The 21,091-nt window shown below is 39.2% G+C and overlaps 3 protein-coding genes and 1 long non-coding RNA gene across 6 annotated transcripts in view; 3 read left to right on the top strand and 1 right to left on the bottom strand.

Moving 5' to 3' along the window:
- The window catches only part of LOC115729026 (zeatin O-glucosyltransferase-like), a 34,771-nt gene extending 20,933 nt beyond the window's left edge, over nucleotides 1–13,838 (top strand). Inside the window, exon 3 of the mRNA XM_048286063.1 lies at nucleotides 13,686–13,838. The gene's annotated coding sequence lies outside the window, so the exon portion shown is untranslated. The remainder of the gene's footprint in view (nucleotides 1–13,685) is intronic.
- On the top strand, nucleotides 515–5,171 carry LOC115729072. 3 transcript variants are annotated; one of them, XM_048286065.1, is made up of 5 exons: nucleotides 515–649; nucleotides 3,408–3,547; nucleotides 3,616–3,759; nucleotides 4,023–4,391; nucleotides 4,831–5,171. In XM_048286065.1, exons 2-5 carry the CDS (start codon nucleotides 3,423–3,425, stop codon nucleotides 4,967–4,969), a joined length of 777 nt encoding a protein of 258 aa, XP_048142022.1. In that variant the 5' UTR covers nucleotides 515–649; nucleotides 3,408–3,422; the 3' UTR covers nucleotides 4,970–5,171. The 3 variants fall into 3 exon arrangements, with proteins under 3 accessions (XP_048142022.1, XP_048142023.1, XP_030515379.1); XM_048286066.1 differs by having other exon boundaries at nucleotides 546–737; XM_030659519.2 differs by lacking the exon at nucleotides 515–649 and having other exon boundaries at nucleotides 3,139–3,547; nucleotides 3,628–3,759.
- LOC115730007 overlaps nucleotides 6,153–21,091 on the top strand; it is a 37,310-nt gene continuing 22,371 nt past the window's right edge. The window contains exon 1 of the mRNA XM_030660650.2: nucleotides 6,153–6,251. Within this exon, the coding sequence (XP_030516510.2) occupies nucleotides 6,168–6,251 (84 nt within the window). The 5' untranslated portion in view covers nucleotides 6,153–6,167. The remainder of the gene's footprint in view (nucleotides 6,252–21,091) is intronic.
- On the bottom strand, nucleotides 6,268–7,054 carry LOC125316761. The gene is made up of 2 exons (XR_007199845.1): nucleotides 6,976–7,054; nucleotides 6,268–6,934 (listed from the first exon to the last, which is right to left on the bottom strand). It is a non-coding gene; the product is annotated as an uncharacterized LOC125316761 (long non-coding RNA).

The raw sequence follows: 21,091 nt of genomic DNA on the forward strand, positions 1-21,091 counted from the left end.
TCTAATTAATGAAAACAAAAGTTTCCTACTTTGAAAATGATTGAATTATATCAATTTCTCTCTTTAAAAATATATAATCTTCTTTGCAACTTCAACTGAAATATTCAGCTGATAAATTGTTTTTTTTTTTAACTTTCAAAAAAGTAGAAAGAGCTGTTTTTTTTTTTTTTTGTCGGAAAATAAGAAATTTCATTACCCACTAAAAGTTTGCAATGAGATGACAGAAGACTCGGAGCAAAGTAAATTCCGAAACGGTTCTGGGGGATGGGCCAGCCAATCATGGGCCAGTCACTTATTCCTTTGGGCCGTAGCCAGCCAGTCAGCGGCCCGATTCGCAGTCCTACTGTAATGGGCCAAAGAAAGATCAACAAAGCCCAATAGTTTATTTGCTTCCCACGTGCAGATTGTCCGACTCCATTACGATCTGCTGTCCTCTTTTTTCGTACAGGAAATCTGGGGTTTCCACAAAGGCTCTTGCCTCCACGAGCGTAGCCGAGCTCACCGTCACTGTTCTGGCAAAACCATCCACCAGGCGGGCCGAGATAATCTCTGCAGACGCAGCTCATAGCTCCCTCCGTCGAGCCCTCCACGAATGAGCCATCAACATTCACTTTCAGAACTCCCTTCGCCGGTCGTCGCCAAGATTCAGGTGAGCCTTCCTCTCTTGCTCCTGGGTTACTCTCCTTGTAAGGCCACCTACTGATGTTCTAGTGTTCGGCGAAAGCAGAGCTCACCAGGTATTGCGGATTCGGTTTAGTTTTCCTGAAGACGTAATCGTCCTTCGACTTCCAAATTTGCCAGAGAATAACTACTAGGAGATCAAAACTGACTGAGGGGCTTGAGAAATTTAGTAGCCAATCTTCGATTCTCGTTAGCCCTTGTCGGGAGATTTGAATTTGCACTACTTGGTCCGACCAGATTTCGTATGTCCAGGGACACAGCAGGAATAGCTGCTCAAGTGTTTCAGGATGTTGCCTACACAACTCGCAGGTATCCTCCTCTATAATGCTTCTTCTGAACAGATTTTCTTTAGCAGGTAAAAGCATTTCAACATAAGCCCACGATAAGATGCTTTATTTTTGGGGAGGGTTTTGTTCTCCAAATCTTAGGCCACAACGACCGTGGGGTCTGGAAGGAGGTAGAGGCCGAGATATGGCTCTGCTTTTCATTCCCCTCTCTACTTCTATTATAACTGCTCTTGACTGTATACTCTCCTGATTTTGTGTTGGTCCAAACCAGCTTGTCCTCAGTTAATGCAGAACCAAGTGGGATTGTGAGGATCTCGCTGGTTAATTGATCATCAAATAAGCTTTTCTAGTCATTTATCTCTTTCGATTCAAATTTGAAGAAAAATCATCTTTAACATGATATATTTATTTTATTTTAAATTAAGTAAAAAACACCAATGTATATTATTTCATGAGTAATGTTTATAATTTGAAGCATAGCTTTTTCTTAGTTTCGTGAATATATGCGATATTTATCCATTCAACTTGAAATTAACGTAGAATATTTTACAAGATAACTAATTTTAATTACTTGAAGTGCAACTCATGTGAAACATGTATGTTTGTTTGCATTTAATGTAGTTTTATTTCCTTCTTTTAAAATTCACTTAATCTAGAATAGCTGATATCACTTGAAGCAAATTTGTTTAGCAGAAAATGAAAATGACAATAAGATATAAAAATACAAGTTCGTGAATCTTAATTTAGTTCGTGACAATAAAGATTGGATTTTGTTTTAAATTCATGGAAAATCTGCTACATCCAAGGATCAAAGGTTCTCTCCTCCTTTTTATAGTTAAGAGGCTCGTCTTTTCATTTTGATACCTTGATAGGTGAAGATAGATCAAAATTTGCAGAGCTGAAACTTTTTCAGGGATGCGAAGCTTTATGTTGTCAAGAACCCCAACATAATCCAATAGAGATCAAGCCATCAATCCCTTCAAGTTCGCTTCACGATGAGGATCCAAAATTCACGAAATTCGATATGAATCTAAGCCAATGTTCAAGAGAAGAGAGAATTAGAGGGTTGTCATGATTTCCTGATGCTCGCTTGAGTCCTGCTATGATTAATCTTGTAAGGGAGACAAATCTGGTAAGCACTGTTGCGTTTTCATTTGCTTCCTTGTCGAAACAACTTTCCTCTTGTCCTCTACTGGTGCTTGCCAAATGTTTGATAATTTGCAGCTGAAGCCACCCAAGATTGTAATTTGACCTGTTGGGATTTTGGACGTGTATGATGAAGTTATGGTCCAACAGTTGTTTTTCCATGCTGTCCCCTTGTCATTTGGTTTCCATGAATTGGTTTTAGGTTAATCTTTGCTTGATGACTGATTCAATGCGTAATTTCCGCTCACTTTTTTTCCTAAGAGTGGAGTGGAGCAATTTTGTGTTGTTTGGAGTTTTGGAGGAAATGTATAGAACTGAAAGCCTCACGCCGATTTAAAAGTCTAGAGAAGCCTACCTAAGTGGCTCTTAGGATTAGTTACAGCTGCCATATACTGGGAAGCAGCCAACCTGCTTTCTTGTATTGCAGCAAAATCAAATGGTTTCCGTTATTTTTCCTAAGGAAGAGAGAAATGTGTATAAAACTGTGAAAAACGACAAGGTGATATCTTCTTTTATGAAACATTACTCGACTGGCCAACCTCTGTATGCTATTGAAAGACTCAGAGAGCACATAGTTGCTTTTAAATTTTTAAATAGGAATTTTTCATTAACACGTGGAACCGACGATGATGGGTAGTCTTACTCTTGACAATACAATAGTTTTCGGCTTGTGGAAAGTGGGAGCTTGCGAGTTACATGAGGTGGTAGATTGTTTGTGTGAAGAAAGCACATGGTTTCGCAAAAAGGGCAATATAAGTGCGGTAGAGTACAAGTGTGAAGAGATATTCGACTTGATTTTGTTACGATCTGTCATGAGGCAATGCATGTTTACTGTTCAGCTATAGCATTTCTTGGTTTCATCTGAAGCTGTCTCAAGCATTGTTTTCAAAATCCCGAGTCATTCTGAATTTTTAACTTTGATGGATAATCTCAACTGGAAGGAAAATTTTCAAAATGATGGAACAAAATGATTTTCTGTACTATAGTAGAAGCTATTGGGATGTCACTAGTAAATGTGCGTATATCAAACAATTGGGAGTTCTTTCATTTTAGAAGCCACATTGACCTGCAGACTTTAGTATCTCATCCATTATTTGTCTCCCACCGTCTCCGTTGATGTTTCCTGAATGTCAGTACTCAATGTTTGTCAGCTTTCCTTTCGCTTCCTTCTCAAGAAGTATGTCCGATTGGTGTTTCATCACTTTATTTTCATTCTTTTTGCCTATAAAATGCTTCGCATAATGTAACAGCATGGCACAAAATTGATGAGAGTTGGACTGTTTTCTTCTGCAGCTTCCTTGACGAATAATGTCCAAAATGGACTTTGAAGATTGGGACCGCCTATCAAGTGACCCTGATTTGTTAGAACAAGACTTGAAGGATGAAGAGGAATATAACTACACATCCAACTCTTCGTCCAAGTTGCAATTCAGGTCAGTTACTACGAGAAATGGGTTTTTCACGTCACTGTTGAGGATGCGTTTATTACAATCTATGAAGGCATGTTTTACAGGAAAGTAACTTCTGTAGCTCGGTGGAATAGTGAGGTTGGAATGGCTGAGGTGGCGGAAAGTAAGGGTCAGTTATGGACAACAACTGGCATTGTCCGTAGCGGAAAGCTTTACTGCTCAATTGAAGAGACTTTGTAGGTGATGCATAATGCGTTTCCAGTCTATCCATTTGCTTTGCTGTTGCCTTGATTTTCGACTTCTCTATTCCACATTGGAGAGACTTCACTTTGTTTTCTTGTCAACTAAGTGGACTTGTAAACAAGAAATTTTGATTCATAGATTCATAGACACCTATTGATTAACACACATTTGCATAGTTAAAAAGCAGATTTGTCCTGTTAACTAGATGTAAAATTGTTTGTTGATCGTTTATTTCTCCTTTTTTTTCTCTTTGTTGGTTTATGATGGAGATAGGGGCTTTGCTTCTTTTGAGTGAGAACGATCAATCCGTCTCCTTGGAAACTATGTATCAGCGACTAGCAGAGGAGAAGGATGGATGCTGTTGGGAGCTTTATGAGGTCTATAGACACCTGAAGTCGCTTGGTTACATTGTTGGTCGGCATGACATTCCTTGGTCTTTGAAGAGTGTCAAGAGAAACACTGGCACAATTTCTTCTCACTCACCTCAAGACTGCAGTTCTATAATTGAAAGATTTGTGAAGATGGACTTGAATGGACTGAAACTGGTATTTGATGTTTATCTCCCAAATGGAAAGTTCAAAAAATCTTCACCTGGTGAACCAAGCTATGTGCTTTGCTTGATTAGGTAATAATATTTTAAATTTCTGTGACTCATCTTTTTTTTTTTTCGAAGGCCTTGCATAAAGCTACGCGTGGAGTACTTCTCTCTGAAATATATGCAGATAATTGATATTTGTCATTGCATTGATTGCCAATGCAAACTATTGAAATTCAATATGCTATCCCAGGACCAAGTTCCCCATTCCTGGGTTTTGTAGCCATTAGTTGAGAGCATCCCTAAGTCTGAAATTCTGCAGAGAAATTTATAATATCTGGGGAATTTATTTTTAGTTAGTGAATCAAAGTGATTGAATTGGCTTATCTTGAGAAAAGAATATGAAGTTCAGCTAAATCTTGATGCGGATGTGTGTGTAAGAACTGTGTTAATCATTTCATTTTCTGAATAACTTTTATGGTATTGTCAATGCTTCTGTTTCATTTTTTTGGAAATTGGTTACTTGCAGAGGACAACCACCATCTAATATTGAAATTGAAGCTCTTGAAAGACAATGTGGAGGCGTTCCACTGAAATTTTGCCTTGTGGAGCACGGGCGTGTCAGTTTCTGTTCCTTCAGCAAAGTGGAGCTTCCTGTCCTGCCTTGATAAATGTGTCTGTGCTTGCAGCAGACTTATTTCATTTGATTTTCTTAACGCTCTCTCATAACGAAGGATTCTAGATTCGAGGCTTTTTTTTTTTTTTGGCTTGCTAGGCTTTAAATGGAAGTGAATGTTTGTGTCTTTTCCCTCAAGCCTAGAGTACATTTTGTGATTGTTCTACTACTCATAGTTAATAGCACTTCTCTTTGATCGAGTTTCAGGAGTTTCACCTCAGCAATTCTGAGTTCGTAATTTTCAGCATTCATTTGCTTCGACTGTGATGCTCTAACTTTTTCTTGCTGGTTTTGTTTCGCTCGAGTTGATTAGGTCGTCGTCGTAGTTTTCATAGCTATTCGCTTCAGGGCTGGGTCGCATCATCGATCGAATGGAATATTCATGCCCTTAATTCATTGTCAAAGTGACATTCCTGCATGTTTTGGTTTCTCAGATGGGTAATTTCATGTTCAGCATTGATGCAGCCGACTGGGTATTTCTTCTCTTCCTTTTTTTCCTTTTCACTGATGTAGACGAAAGTTCACGAGTCAACATATACATGAAGAGGTTTAAGCAAGCTTACAGGTGCAGACGACATACTATAGCAACTATTTGCAGGTAGGTTGGGCATATATTTGATGGTAAATTGCAAACTTTCCAGGATAAACAGTTACAAGATTATCACATGGGATCTCTGGGATCCACCCCAGATCCAAGGTTCTCCTGCTCTTTACTTATTTAATATTTTGTTTTCAGTATTAAGGCTCCTTGTGTGTACCATTGCATTATTATAATAAAATTATTTCTCTACAGGTTCACCAGAGAGCAGGGTTGACATGCAATTGGGGTGTTGAGTTTTCATCCTTGTCTTCTCTGCAAGTCCTGGCAGTGTTTTTTATGTCATCAGTAACGGTGGAACTATGATTCCAACTATGTCTGCTGGTTGCAGACCTACTAGAAGAGAATGCAGCGAATGAGCTGGCTTGTGTACAAGTGCTGCAAATATTGGTAAGGAAGGCTGATGACGAAATCGATGAACTAGAAAAGCATCTGGTGTGCCTGCAGTGTATTGAATATGAAGAATGGCCTAACATATGCTGCAATGCATTGAAAGAAAAGATTGATTACTTTCACATATCTCTGAATGCAATGAAAGAAAAGATTGATTACTTTTGCATATCTCTGAAGTGGTTGAGGTGTAGAGATCAAGATGCTTGTGAATGACGAACCTACTGAGAGAATGCATGACATGGTGAAGGCTCTACTCAGGAACTACTGCCATGAAAAGAACCAGGTTTGGCTCTTATATCGTTATCGTTGTACTTCTAATGGCAACCAAACCTGTACTTGCGGTGGCACCAGTATTTGATGTTCCTAACTAGATCCAAAGAGACCGAGGAGAAAGGAATGGTTGACTGAATTCTCATGTTCATTGGCAATAAGATTGATGTGCCAAAGATACAATGGGTAACTGCTTCCATTAAGAAATTAATGTGCTGCATTCATTTTGTGAGTTGTGAATTGCTTCCAGTTCCGATGTCACGAATACTTAGGTTTATCATTGGTTTTGTTTATTGATTCTTCCTTGCTTGGAGATCTGCAAGATTGAACTGTCCTCAAAATCGGGTAATTAACAGTGCTTTTTTGTTTTTCCTTGGTGGATTAAGTTAGGAGATATCCACGTTTCTGTGTAGCAATAGCAATAATATGTATGAATCTTCCTTTTGCACTAATCAGAAGTATGTCTGTTCCCTTTATTAGGATGTTAACTGTGTTGGGTTGACTATATCACTTGTTGGCATCCACTTTTTGACCCTATTCACCTATTCGTGTTTTAGTGGCTGACGAGTAACATAAAAAATCCTGCGAGCATCCCCCTCTTTTGACCACTTTATGTCACAAACAAGGAGTATAAATATTTGATCGGGCTACATCTGTTGTATTGTTACGACTGAGGGAATGTCTTCAAGAAGTACTCTCTTGCTTCTGCACATATTTATTTACATCTTACAAACTACGCATTGACGCGGCATCTCTTTTGGGCAAAGCATGAGGAAATATCTTAAAACAATTATTTCTACTTGTGTAGTTTGTAGTTTCCTTTTAGCTTCTTTCAACAGATGTGAATATGTCATATTCTCTGTTGTGTGTTCCTGATGGAGCTACGAGCAGGTTCTAACTAGAAAATCTAGTGACTAATGATGACTGCTTTTCGGAGAAGCATGAACTTTCTCTGCTAACAGTTGATGAAAGTTCCAGCACAGACGCGGTAGATGATTCATCTATTCATTCCGATTCTGACAAGAAACAACGGGAGGAGCCTCATCCCAAAGCTGTAATTTCAGAGGTTGGATACAGTTCCATAACTGTTTGTAGTGTTGCAGCCATAAGGCCGAACCAGTGATGATCAAACCTGAGAAATAAGATGATTTACACAATGAGCTGGGGATATGGTGGCGTGCTGCTGAAGTTAGTTTGGAGAGTTTGAAGGTGAATGATCTGAGGGCCATTGCAAAGGGACAAACTCAAAATCTTCTTTAAGCTTAAAAAAAGTTGCTGGTCGAGCAAATAGCTAAGAAAGTGGGTCGTTGCTAGATCACAGGTGCGTATATCAGAGTCTGGTTTACATCTTGTTCAGATGTACATAAATAGATATTTACATGTAGGAACTGATAGAACGATTACATACATAGTCACATCTTTTGATTAATTAATAATGGTGCCTTTTCAGAATTCTTAGGAATGCAGGTGAAAAAGAAAAAGAAAAAGAAAACCGACCCGAAGAGTCAAATTACCCGAAATTATTCATTCATTACCTTGCCCGACCAGACTGGAATGGAAAAATAGTGTAAATTTTGGGTCGGGTAGGTCAGGGTCTGATATTTTGCGACACCCTCACTAATTACTATGTTGGATTTTAGGAGACTATCTTAGAATATCTTGATCGGTTTTGTTTCTTTTTTGGGTCAGAAAAATTAACCTTCATTCATATTCTACGCAACACCAAAAGGGCCCGTTAAAGGAGCCTTGTTACGAAGAAGTGTCCATAAGACTTCTGGCTGGTTAGAAAGCTAATTTCGTGGAGATATTTTGATCAGTTAAGTTTTTATTAAAGTCTAGTTTTATTCACACACGAATTGTTAAATTTGTACTAACATTTTTATAATTAAATGAAAAAAAATGGGAATAGGAATTTTGATAAATTCTATACGGTTACTAAACGTATTTTTCAAATTCTTCTGAGGAATAGAAATAGGAAAAATTATTTATGAATGGAAATTGTTCACAAAATTTCAGAATTTCATGGGCTCGAGAGCGGGAAATTAATCCTCGGACAACACTCGTCCTACGAATCGAGGGAAGCAAGTTCGTTCATTCGCAACTCCCAAGCCCAACGTGCTTATCGAGTGGGGTAATGTCATCTTGTTTGGATCACGTGCATAGAGCTTTCGCTTTCGGTATCGCTGTACGGCTCTGCAACAATCACGGCTCTGCAGATTTTCGCCAAGAGATCCAATTTGAAGTGACGCGTATAGGAGAGTGAAGAACGTCCTTTTTTGGTCCCAACTCTCTGTAAAATAACTTTTAGAACATGTCACAAGAAGATTTAAGTATAAAAATCGGATTTCAAATTTTGCCTTATGATTAATCGAGAATTTAAGATTTTATTGTGATTGATTTAAGGACTTGAGCTTATTTAAAGGGATTCGCAATTGGATTGTTGAACCTTAGAGTCGCGAAGGACGTCTCGATCCTCAAGATGATCGAAGACTATAGAAGGTGAAAGATTCTCTTCACACAAGAGAAGTTTCCAAGGGAGGAGATGGATGGACTCTATAGTTTTCTGTATTCACCTTACTTTCACCTTACAGAAGACGATTACAAGACTTGCCTTTATATAGGCTTAGAAACATGACTCCTGACATACCCTAGGTACATGAAAAGACTCGTCTAGATACATAACAATAATTACATATCGGAATACTAAAAGACTCTCGGGACACACGACAAATAATGACTCTTAAAAAATTACAAAACAATAATGACACTAAACACCCGCGTCGGATAGACGTCCCTTGAAAACCGAAAAGTCTATCGACAACCATAAAATTACGAAGAGTCACGCTATTGAAGATTCTAGAGTAGACGGTGATATCTTCAATACGGATTTCAAGTTTGCTTGCTTCGAGCGTTGACTTCCCTTACTCCACCTAGTTTGGTTTGGCTCCGAAATCGGAACAATCTGTCATCGTCTCAGCATCACGTTGCGCCATATCGAACCAAACCACGAAAATCGTCATTCCTCAGCCTAATAAAGACCTGAAATTGGCATGCGACTTCTCTAGGAACTCTATATGGTCTGGTATCCCAAAAGTAAACGATTCTGGCAGTGCAATTGCAAAGAAATCTTTCACTATAAAGCTACCTTCGCAGGCCATTATTACTTTGTTTAGATTTTAATATTCAAACTGGAGGCACATTTAGACCAAAGCTAAAGCCCAAAGTCTGGTATGAAATGGTTCATTTTGTCCTACCATGCTAGCCCGAGCTTTCCCTTTACGACTATTACAAGGCACTACTTTGTTGGGCTCTTGATTGGTGGTAGCTTTCAGGGATGCCATGTGAAGCCCGAGTAAAAGTAATTTCCTCCATCTTGTGTTCTTGTCGAACAGCATTGGTCCCGGCCTAATTCGGGAACCGGACTGAATCTGTTTTTAGTTTCAGAATCGAATTGAATCGGCCCCAGAGTATGTTATTTAACTTTTTTTTTCAACAAGGGAAAAAGGTGTATATTATTTGTGGGATTAATATCTTGTGTTACTAGTAATTTCTCGGTGATTATTAATTTCACCCTACTAAAGTAACTTTCAACATATTTAAGGACTTTTGAGAAAAAAAGATAAGACATTTAAGATAAAAACACTCTATTTTCGAAACCGGTCCGGCTCGGGTCAGAAGTGGACAGGGTTGGTTTCCAATTCCATCGATTGAAATCGACCCTATACCGTCCAATATACCATACAATACTGTAGTTGCTTATAATGTAGCTTGACATGAATTGCACGACATTGTATACCATCCAATACTCTAGTGGGTTGTTCTTACAATTTTTGTTTTGGTCGATACAAATTTTCTTTTAAGTGTAGTCAACTTGATCTATTTGATTTGTGTTTAGTATGCGATACATCTACAGATGATATGATGCGAGTTATCTTTATCCTGCTCGTTGTTTGGATTAATGCCTCCCAATGGTTTGATTATCATCATTGCTACTCTCTCTCTCTCTCTCTCTCTCTCTCTCTCTATGTGGAGGGTCGCTGCGAGGTGATCATTGGACCGGGCTACAAGACAAACCTCGTCGCTCGCCTTGGTGGGCAATGATCGTGGGATCAATATGAGTTTTCTTTTCAATACGAATTCGTTTTTTCCTTTGAACTCGTTGTATCCACACACGATAACGCAATCGATTCCTATAAGTATTTATTCGTATTTAATGTCATGCTTAATTATTTATCAAACAAGAGAGAGAAATATGTGGAGAATTCTATCCAGCTCCATTTATATCCCATTCTACTCGAATATAACAGTAACAGGACAGTAGAATTTGCACTTTTCATGAACGATTCGTGTCTGAGACGATCATCATAACGTAAACTCCACGGAAACCTTTGGACACTTCACGGCGAGCCTGAATTGATATTTGTCTTTTCAGAGCTCCGAATGATGTCCGATGTGTTCTGCAGCGACCGCAAGAGGCAGACGGAGGTGGTCTTCGACCACTTGGCCGGCAACACGGTGTGCTGGGAGTGCGGCCTCGTGCTCGAGTCGCATTCCATCGACGAAACCTCCGAGTGGAGGACCTTCACCAACAAATCGGGCGACGATGGCCCCGTCCATGTCGGCAGGCCCACAAACCCGCTCCTCACCGACGGCGGGCTGGTCCACTGTGATTGCGAAGCCAAACGGGACCTCCCGGGAGTTCCTCTCGTCGTCGCTGGGTAGGTGGCAGAACCGAGGCTCGAATCTAGATCGTGGCCTCATCCTCGCTTTCAAGACCATCGCGACTATGTCCGACAGGTGAAAACTCTTATCTTCTCGGGCGCGCGGGAGCACCAGTACTAGCTGTTCCTCGTGTGAGAGAACGGCTCTGGTTTTGGAGATGATTGCGAAGCGCGGGAAAATGAGTTGTCGATATTCCTGGTAGATTTACCTGCTTGAAGCGTGGACGAAAACTTTTCCAAGTATTCAGTTATCTGCTAGGACAGTTTCTTTCTACTAGAATTCTGTGCACAATCACAACGAAGTAAAATGTAAAAGCGAGAAAGAGAAATCAAGATACAAGATTTTATCATGGTTCACCTTAAATTAGGGTTACGTTCAATAGTGGATTCCTATCGATGGGGAGTATGAACCACACCCCAACACTTTTGAGTAAACCAATGCTAAAGAAGAGGGCCAAAGAACAAGCTAAAAATTCATCGGGATAGATGCTGTTCCAGCGGAGTAGCTTACCCCTTGCTAACGACATATTAAGACAACCCCTCCAAAGCCATACCACTAATTCTGAAAATTTATTACTGGCATAAGCCTTCATTCTGTATCATGTCTACATTAATATGTTTACTATGTCGAAAGCATAAGTCATGGCTTTCATCCACTTACTAATGCTAATGGAATCTTCCTCCCTCGATATAGATTCTTGATTGCATCATTCTAAAACCTATCAGCAATAGATTGCGTATGCACACATCCAGCTAAGATAATTGAAGAGCTCGATCATTTTGTGCCGACCTATGTGAAAGAGTCCTTGTAGCTGTGTGTGCTCGGGTGCTTCTCGCGGACTCTTTTGCCTTTACTTCCTGTAGTTTTACGCGATATACATTTATGAAAGAATGGTACTTTGCTTTTCACAAAGCAAATAGACTTTTCCTTGGTCACAAACATGCCCTCTTTTGTAGAGGAAACAGCGAATTTGGAACTTAAATGAATAATGGCATGGTATGCTACCGGTAGTTATGGCGGGAAACATTGAAATATCGTCCTGTAAGATTTTGCAACTGTTTTGTATCGACATGTGGATAGATTGACAAATATTCCGGAAGCATTTTTCTCGGTAAAAGGCGTTTCCGCTTCCCATAGTTGGTTCCTTAAGCACAACCGGACCTTGCGATTTTTTTATATCGACATGCGGATGGCCTGACGAATATTCCAGAAGCACTTCTCTTTTGAACAGGCGTTTCCGCCTGCCATTCTTGGTTCCTAAGTGTTGGATCGATGAGCAAATCTGATGTATAAAGAAAAGTTGATCGAGTTAAATCTCATTTTCCTCTCCCGTAATGGATAGCAGCCACATGGTTAATCCTACATGCAGGTGACGAGGCCGTTGACTTTTCTTTCTAGACCATTTTGCTAGCTCCTCTGATTTTCCAATGCGGAGGATTTACTGCCCATGGTTAATACTTTATGACACTGCGATTGATCTGATTTTTAAGAGGCGTTTTTGTTCCAACGTTGGGATGAACAACCAACCTGCTAAAGCTGCTCAAGAATCTGTAGTAAGAGTTTGGCGTAAGGTACTTGTGATTTTCCAGCTCATTGTACAAGTCCCCCCTTTTCTCAAGAGGACTCATGCATCCACTGTCCAATATATGTGGATACATAGAAATATGTAGAATTTATAGTGATGATCATACTATGCAGACTTTTTTTTCATAATAGGGAATCCGAAAGAACAGTGGAAAAGGAAGAACACGCTCTTTTAAACATTGTGCTGCTGCACAAAAATGAATTGTTCTCTTGGATTGGATCCTCAATGGCAGAAATTTCGGCATTTTCGTGGTGGAACACGAGCACAATATCATGGCTCCTAAGGGGTATAGGAGTCTGCACAGGGTAATGGCGCTTTGCTGTTTTTTTCACTTGCCACCCTAACTCATGGGGACTGGAGAAACATTGTCAGCTTTTATCGGAATTAAGATTTTTGGCTATTGGCTATACCTGAATGTATTGAAGGCTATTCTCTTCCCGACTGGGATTTTAGTGGGAAAGCTGGAGGTATAGTTGAAAACTGAAATAAATGGTTGACAACATTTCGTCTTTCTTCTGTCGAAGGTTGAAAGACTCTGTGATTTTAGGCGGTTCCTCCACGTGTGCCTGCTGTGTATAAGTCACTGCAGTCCTTGAACGTGCATAGATATACAAACGGATTGAACAACCTAAAACCATGCTCGCCCTTACTCCTTGCGGCTCACGTGCACCTCTACCCTCACCCGCCAAACCTCGCCCTTTTGAGCTCAAAGCCTGCAATGCTCGGGTCGAGGTCGGTCAACCAGAATCATCTTGGTTGTTTGCTTGGTGTTCCGAGGTCCAAGAGGATGTCATGCAATTGGAGATGCTTTGTGATCGGGCATTCTTCAATTGCGACTCTATTGGTGACTTCCATGCTGAATGTTAACCTTGGTTGTTAGAATAGCTATTGTATGTAATTTGTCTGGCTGTGTTGTTCACGGTGTTAAAAATTGATCCGATGATCGATTGCAAAGTCAAATAAAACATAGGATTAAGATTCTCGAATGACAGAGGAGGTGGGGAGAGGCATGGGAGGAGACAAGGAAGACGGCGGCTGAGTTGGGGGCGGCCGTCCGGGGGTCAATGGACGAGGGTGGAGTTTCATCACTCATATCTCTAGATAAGTTGTCTCCCTTTTTGTATTCTGTTTCTAGCGTTGAAGACTTATCTTAGTTAACCAGAGAGAGAGAGAGAGAGAGAGAGAGAGAGAGAGAGAGAGTCCTATATAAAGTCAGTTTGCGAGTGATTCAACGCAAAAAGGAATCAATGTATATATAAATCATATGAGAACTTGTATCTTCAGTAAGATGTAACATGGATACATATATATTGATTGTCCACATATAATTGACTTGATATAGTAGAAATAGTTGGGATGATCATTACTCCAAAACTAGGTATTCGAAGAGTTGTAGAAGTTGAAAACTCGAAAAAGAAGAGTCACCGGACGTCATCTAATCTGTCATGTGAGTTGTTTGTACTTGTATTCAAACTAAGCTGTATAAACAGCTGGATGGTTAGATGGCGTTCGGTGGCTGTTTATGGCGAAACTTTCAGATCTAGCTAGTCTGAGGGCGGCGATAGTGGTATTGGCTTCTTGAAATGACGTGCGAAAGGTCAAGAATCGGAGGGGAAACAGCAAGAAGCCGATATGGTTGGCTTGCAAAACAGGAAATAAACGATGCAGCCTATACGGCTGGCGTCATAGCATCAAGCGACCAATATAGCTGGCATAGTAAAATAGTTACTCAGCAATGTGGAATATGTGCAGCTAGCATTAAAAAAAAAACCATCTCTGTGAAAAAAGCTTGACTTGGCGACGCCTCGTCAACGTCTTAACACAACTATCATGGTGCTTCTTAGACAAGAATGAGGCACTCGGGTGAGCACCATGGAGCGGCAAAGTGGATTTATTTTGTTACAAAGTGCATGGGGTGCACTAGGTTTATTTTAGAAAGGAGGCTTTAATATCAAGTTGAGAATGATAAAGCGGAAAAGAGGAATTGAGAAATTCTTATATATTTCGATATTTATTGATAAACTATACATAAACCTAATTATAGACTTTATTAGAGAACTATTTAAGGTAACCCAACCCCCCTCCCAACCAAACAATTAAGGTTCAAATAATTAACATGAATTTCTGAATTTGAAGTCGCCACTAATCATTTTGGTAGGTTGATTAGAAATCTAAATAAAATATGCATAATCCCTGAAAGAAAAATATGATTTGGCAATTTTGATGAATTTTACTTGAAATTCAAAGATGAAATTTTTTTGTTTTTTTCTTTTTATAGGGTGTAGAACATTGAACTTAGTCATGATTTGCCTTGGGTGATTTAGAAAGAAAAAAAACAACCCACAAAAAATTTTTTAAAAAAAAAAAAAACATGTAATAATGCTAAAATTTGGAACACGTGGCATGTCTAAAGTAAAAAACAAATGTTCAAACCAAAGGTTACTTTTGTAGATCAACATGTGGGAGGAAAACCTTCTATTACACAAGAATCGGACACAAGCATGTTTAAAGTGTTGAATCGTAAATCACTCTAATTTCGATTTTTCTGAAGAACTCTCTTTTTGACAAAACAATTCCAAAACGTTCCTTCTTATATCTTTTTAGTTAATGCAATGAAATACCTATTTTTTCACTTCCATTTTTCTTCCTTCTCACTTCCATTTTCCGAAGCTTCCTTGTAAGCTTTTTTTCACCTTCCATTTTCATCTTCCCTTATCACCTTCTTATATCTTTCTTTCTTCTCTTCATCGACTTTTTTGAATACCCCTAAAGTTCCAAGTATTTGCAATGCGCTAATTTTAATATTTACGATGTTTCAAATCTTCTCGGTGTATTTTTCATCCGTGCCTAGTCTAGACGCATGCTAAATATTAAGTTTATGCCAATGCATGTACGCTAAAAATAAATATGTGAGTGATTTTTATAATTTTTTTGCAAAAATAGTTTAGTCAAAATTTAGGCGTCAACGAAACTTACATAGGCCTAATTATAGACTTTATTAGAGAATTATTTAAGGTAATAAGGTAAACATAATATGAAAGTTAATCAATTACAGATAATATTATAAATTTTTTGAGATATGCCGAATGAAGTAGATTTAATATTGCTACGGTAGAGAACTTAGTTTTGTTTGGGTAGGAACATGCGGTTGTTGTCAAGTACGTAAACATGTGGGAAACTTACACAAAAACGGACACAAGCATGTTCAAAGTGTTGAAAAAAATCGCTAATTGATTTTGAAGATTGGCAAAACAATTCATGTTATTTTATTCGAGTTAATGCAATGAATACCTTTTTGAATTGTCCAAAGGTGTAAGTACATCCAATTGAATGTGGATAAAGGACGATGTATGGAGCTTAGATGTTGAGCGGGAAGCTCAGACATTGGAATAGAACTCAAGGTCTAAGAGAGTTTTTAATGTGCACGACTAGAGTATCAAGAGATATCGATGAGATGATTTATTGGAATATTACATCATCACAATGGCTAGCAAATCAAGTGAAATTGTTCTTGAAGATTCTCAAACCTAAAAATCAATCAAGGGTGTGGATGAAAGGAGACGAGGATGATTAACCTAATGAAGAACTCTACCTATGGAAACCCATCACGATTGTATGGACGATTTGATCTAATAGAAAATTCTTTCTTTTGTCAACCTCAACGGCTACGAGATCTCTTTCATACGGTGTGAAGATCTGAATTTTGCCCAATTAGATTAACGAACGGATTAGTCAATATCGGACGTGATTTATTAGTTATTATGATTGGGAGATTTATTATTGGCATGGTAGATTTATTAAGGTTATGAGACAAGTAGGCGTGGTAATTTATTTGGCAAATTGATATGGTGTGGGCGTGTAGTTTGTACATAATCAATCCGGAGCAAAGTTGGTTCATGATTTGATCGCGAAACCATGGACAGCCCCAAGCTACTGCCTCACCCCTCTATATAAGGCCCCATGCTCTCTCTCTCTCTCCACTCTTCATTTTTCCCTTTCCTTCGTGAACAGACTCCCCCCCCTCTCGAACCCTCTCTGCTTCTCGGTCTCTTCGCCTAGCAGTCGACGCCCGACGCTCTCTCTCTCGCCAGAGCTCCCTCTTTCCTTAGCGACGATGATCTTCAGGCTCCTCTAGGTTCTGTGCTCAACCTCGTCCACCCGCTCCATCTCTCTCCTTGTCGCTGCGGCCAAAGAGGAAGGAACAACCCCGAGCTCTTTCTTGTGGTGATTCAAGCTCCGTTTTCTTCGTACGCGATCCTAAGGCAAGTACTACCTCTATCCTAACCAATAGCTTGTCCGATGGTTGTTTGTTTTAATGATATGCATTGTCTTAAAAATGGGTGTGCTATGTGGGAGTTCTGCTTGCATGGAAGGGAAATCACATTTGCGGGAACGATCTGTTGCTCGAGTTAACTTCCTCGGGTCATGGGTAGATAGGACTCATGGACTAATCATCTTGAATGTCATCGAACTAGTGGAATTTTGGAGTAGAACCATACATGAGTGTTGGCCGTGGGTTATAAGGAATGGTCCATGTTGCTTGTGGCTTGCCTATTGAAGCTATTGGTTAAATCTCGACCTCTTAGCCATGGGTAGTATGAATTTGAGGACAAATTATCGAAATTATAGCAGGAATGGAGTAAATTGGACATGGAAGTATGTATAAGGGCTGTTTGGCCGTGAGCCCTATAAGGGAATCATGACCTTCGATGCTCTTCGATAGTTGATTCCGATGGAATTCTGACTAATCGTAGCCTTTACATGTGTGCATTGTTGTGCTCACCGTTGTGTACTTTTGCTGATTGTCTGGTTTTCGTTTGAATGAATGGCGATTCGGATAGTTTAGTCGTTAGGCCAAACGTTGTACTTGCTAGGCTTATAGCTCACTTCGTAGTTGTTCCATCTTTTTCGGATACCCAAGTTCAAGTGACTTTAGATGATGGTGATAGTGATCAAGCACGTCGTTGGTGGTAGTATTCGGGAGTAGACTTTACCCCCTTTTGAATCCTTCTAGTGTATTTAGGTAGTCATTTGAGTAAAGAAAGATGTAATTAAATAGTTTTCTATTATATAAAAATTAATATTTTGTGTTTTAGTGTGTGGAATAGGTTAGCAAATTCTATAAAAGGCCATACCCCTTTTAGGCGTCGTATGACTCATGTCTTCCTTTGTTTTCATGCACTTGTATGATTTTGTATGGCCATTTGATTGTTTTAGTTGATCAAGTTTCCGCATGTGCCCTCTATTATGTGTAATATCATATTAAAATAGAGCTCATTAAGCAAAGTGATAACGCCTTGGGACGTCACATATAGTTTCATCCAAACGGGGAAGTTTGGAGAGTGATCCTTGGACACCTTGCAACAAGTAGTTGAAGGTGGAGGAGTATAAAAGAACATCTCAAGGTCGAAGTGAAAAAGGGCGCACGAAGAGAACCGAATTCTAAATTTCAAGATTAAGAGAGCTCCACATTCTTTATATACCTTTGATCCAAGCATTGTAATACTTAGAGGAAAAATATTCGAGTGAGTGAGTGTTAGGCGAAAAGTCTTTCGACTCAAGAGCTATCACTGAGTTGTAACCTTTGAGCTATTTACTAGTGGGATTCAGCTGATTAGCCGGCAAATGTAAAGAAATGGATGTAGGCTTAAACAAAGCCGAACTAACTATAAACTCTTTGTGAAAATTCTCTATCCTTTAAACTCTCTATTATTTTGTGATAATAGTATTGTGCACATTATTGCATATGAGGACACCTCGGATCTTATTTAGCAATCATCTTCTAAACAAAACTTTGAGCTTATTCATTTGAATTTCTGCATTGATTTCTAAAATATTTTGAAATCACCTATTCACCTCCTCTCTTGGTGATGACGCTAGCTATAACACAAAAGTCCTCCTAAATTCTTGGGCTCTAGGATTGTAAAGTTGTTGTCAAGGACATACTTAAAATCCGACCCCAAAAAAAAAAAAAATGTACTTGAAAAACATGTGAGACTTTCTAGGAATATGCAATCGTTGTCTTCAAGGAGGTACCCAAATTTCCAAAACAATATTGAATTGGAAATTTCAAACATGAGAATTTACTGGTGCTTCTCATTTTGCCTGACTTGTAACCTTTAGATATATCTCATTATACGAACTCATTGCATTTTCTTTTTAATCAGGGGCATCTTGTTAGGCCTACGCGGCATGTTGTGACGATTACTAAGGGCTTGATGACAGAAATTTCATTTCTCGGGCCCATGGGAGAAATACGTTTGATAAAAACCTGATCGAAGTAGGAATCCGTTTGGTAAAAAAATTGACTTATGATAGGATTTTTCACTTTTGATAGGATTTTTGGTCAATTTTGAGAAGTAAAAAATTTTCACTTCTGCCCATATTTCTTGGACTACACCCGGTCGGCTAGCCCCCCACCTTCGCCCAGCGCCATGGCCGGCCGCCACCCCGCCATTGCCGCCGACCCCACCGCCGCGCGCCGTCGCCGACCACGCGCCGATATGGAAGATTTTCTTAATAATGTTTCAAAGTAGAAATTTTCAATCATTATCAAACAAAATTTTCTAATCAAAGTCAATCTAAGTGAAATGAAAATCAACTTCTACTTTTGAGGAGAAGGAATCACTTCGATCGGTTGATTTCTAGAAGTGTTATCATGCGCGCCCTAAAATGTCCGATTCGAAAAATTTAAGCTATTGAGTAGAGTAAACTACATATCTTTAAGGCGTTTTACAACCATGTGTTTAAGCGATGGGGGATCACGGTTATCACCGCCTCGTGTGTAAGCTGTCTCTTAATTACTCGTGTATGATTCAGCTCAGTTATTTGTGAATTGGGTGTGGTTCCTATTTTATGTGTGAATTATTGTGAAACTACCACAAATGTGAGATGGGTGCACTAGAATTTGAATATCCAACCAAAAAGCTTAAAAGCATTGAAATTACAATTAACAATGGTGATGTGATATGCTTGATGATCTCGCGTCATAATTTGTATTGTCTACACATGCTGTCTAATTAAGTTGTAAAATCTTATCTCCAAAAGGCAGCTCTTGAGTTTTCGTGTGTAAATTATGTCTTTCTGAAGGACCTCATTGAATTCCAACACATGTTTTTGTTTATGTGTGTATGCATGCAAAGATGGATCGTATTTACAACAAAGGACAGCAATTTAATAGTACTCTATCCTATCACTAATAGACGCCATGTGGGCACGAGGGATAATTTCAAAATTGGTCTGAATGCCCATGATCGAAATTCAGAATCGTCCTTCACTTTTCTGTTTGTTTTTGAAACGTTTCCTTCAATTTTCAGTTGTATTTTTCTCTATTTCTATTGAATGAAACTTCTTCTAACAAAACCTCCGATTGGTTACAAGGACGAATGCTACCCACATTTGATCTATCATGATAAATTTACATGCGGGGATTATAACTCACCAATCAAGGGTTTTGTTGGTGTACCTCCTCTTGCTATTAGATGGACTTAAAAGTAGTCCTTATGGTTTCTGCTCAAGAACCAGGACATAGGGTTTCAGATACTCCTCTCTCTCTCATTTGCGGCAACAAAGAGCCATTGGGATCGACATCAGTGTTTTGGAACTCTAGTCATAAAATGATGATTATCGTTAGTTAGTATTAGCTTGCACCCCATCTTACCAACGTAATGAAAACCCTAAGGAGCATCTCGTTATGTGGATGAAATATGTAGCCCTCTTTTATAGGAGTGAGCATGATTCCAAATTAGAATCGGGAGCCGGAAAATCAGACCGGTTCCAGTTTTTCAAGATATGCACGATAGATTTCAGATTTCAAAAATAAGAGAATTGATTCGATGGGTAGATTCCAGATTTCATGTGAAACTTGGACCAACCGTGAAACTACTTGCCCATACTTTCGATGGGTAAATTTCATAGATCGGACATGAAATCGCTTACCCCTACTCTTTTGTCCCTCGTGCTAATATTGTCTTGAATTTCAAATGAAGTCAAGGAAGACTTGGAGATACATCAAAATATATTAAAAGATTTGGGGGATAATTAGTAAAGATTTATTAGTTAGTTTCTTAAATTGATAAGATTTTTAGGGATACCAATCTAATGATTTTTTTTTATTCAGCATTGCACCTTGTATCTATTTACGCTCATAAATAAGAAATCATCTCTCTCGTGGATGTGGGCAGATTTTCGCCGAACAACGTAAATCTCAATGTTCTTGATTATTATTTTTTTTCTTCTTTTTCATCTCATCTAGTTAAAAGAGCTTTTCCGCACAACGCCTCGTGCATATCACCTTCCTTGGGCAACTGGAAAACCAGGAGATCGATGAAACTAGGACGAGTGATCTTTTCTGTTTTCTGGGTTTTGGAACACATGCGATTCACTTTGGTCAGCCGTCAATTTCCCAGTGCATGTGTGCATGAGATGATCTAGGCCCTCTGATGGGGACTTGGGGATTGCATGTGATGTTCATTCTTATCCATTGGTACCAATTTCCCCGCGATATTTGTCGTGTTGGATTTGGAATCTTTGCTTCAGGACTACAT

The sequence above is a fragment of the Rhodamnia argentea genome, chromosome 10 (genome assembly GCF_020921035.1).
Source record: "Rhodamnia argentea isolate NSW1041297 chromosome 10, ASM2092103v1, whole genome shotgun sequence".
Classification (NCBI taxonomy): domain Eukaryota; kingdom Viridiplantae; phylum Streptophyta; class Magnoliopsida; order Myrtales; family Myrtaceae; genus Rhodamnia; species Rhodamnia argentea.

Coding starts and splice junctions, on each gene's coding strand:
- LOC115729072 (XM_048286065.1), top strand. CDS start 3,423: ATGTCCAAAATGGACTTTGAAGATTGGGACCGCCTATCAAGTGACCCT. Junction 3,548..3,615: donor TCGTCCAAGTTGCAATTCAG/GTCAGTTACTAC, acceptor AATCTATGAAGG/CATGTTTTACAGGAAAGTAA. Junction 3,760..4,022: donor TGCTCAATTGAAGAGACTTT/GTAGGTGATGCA, acceptor TTCTCTTTGTTG/GTTTATGATGGAGATAGGGG.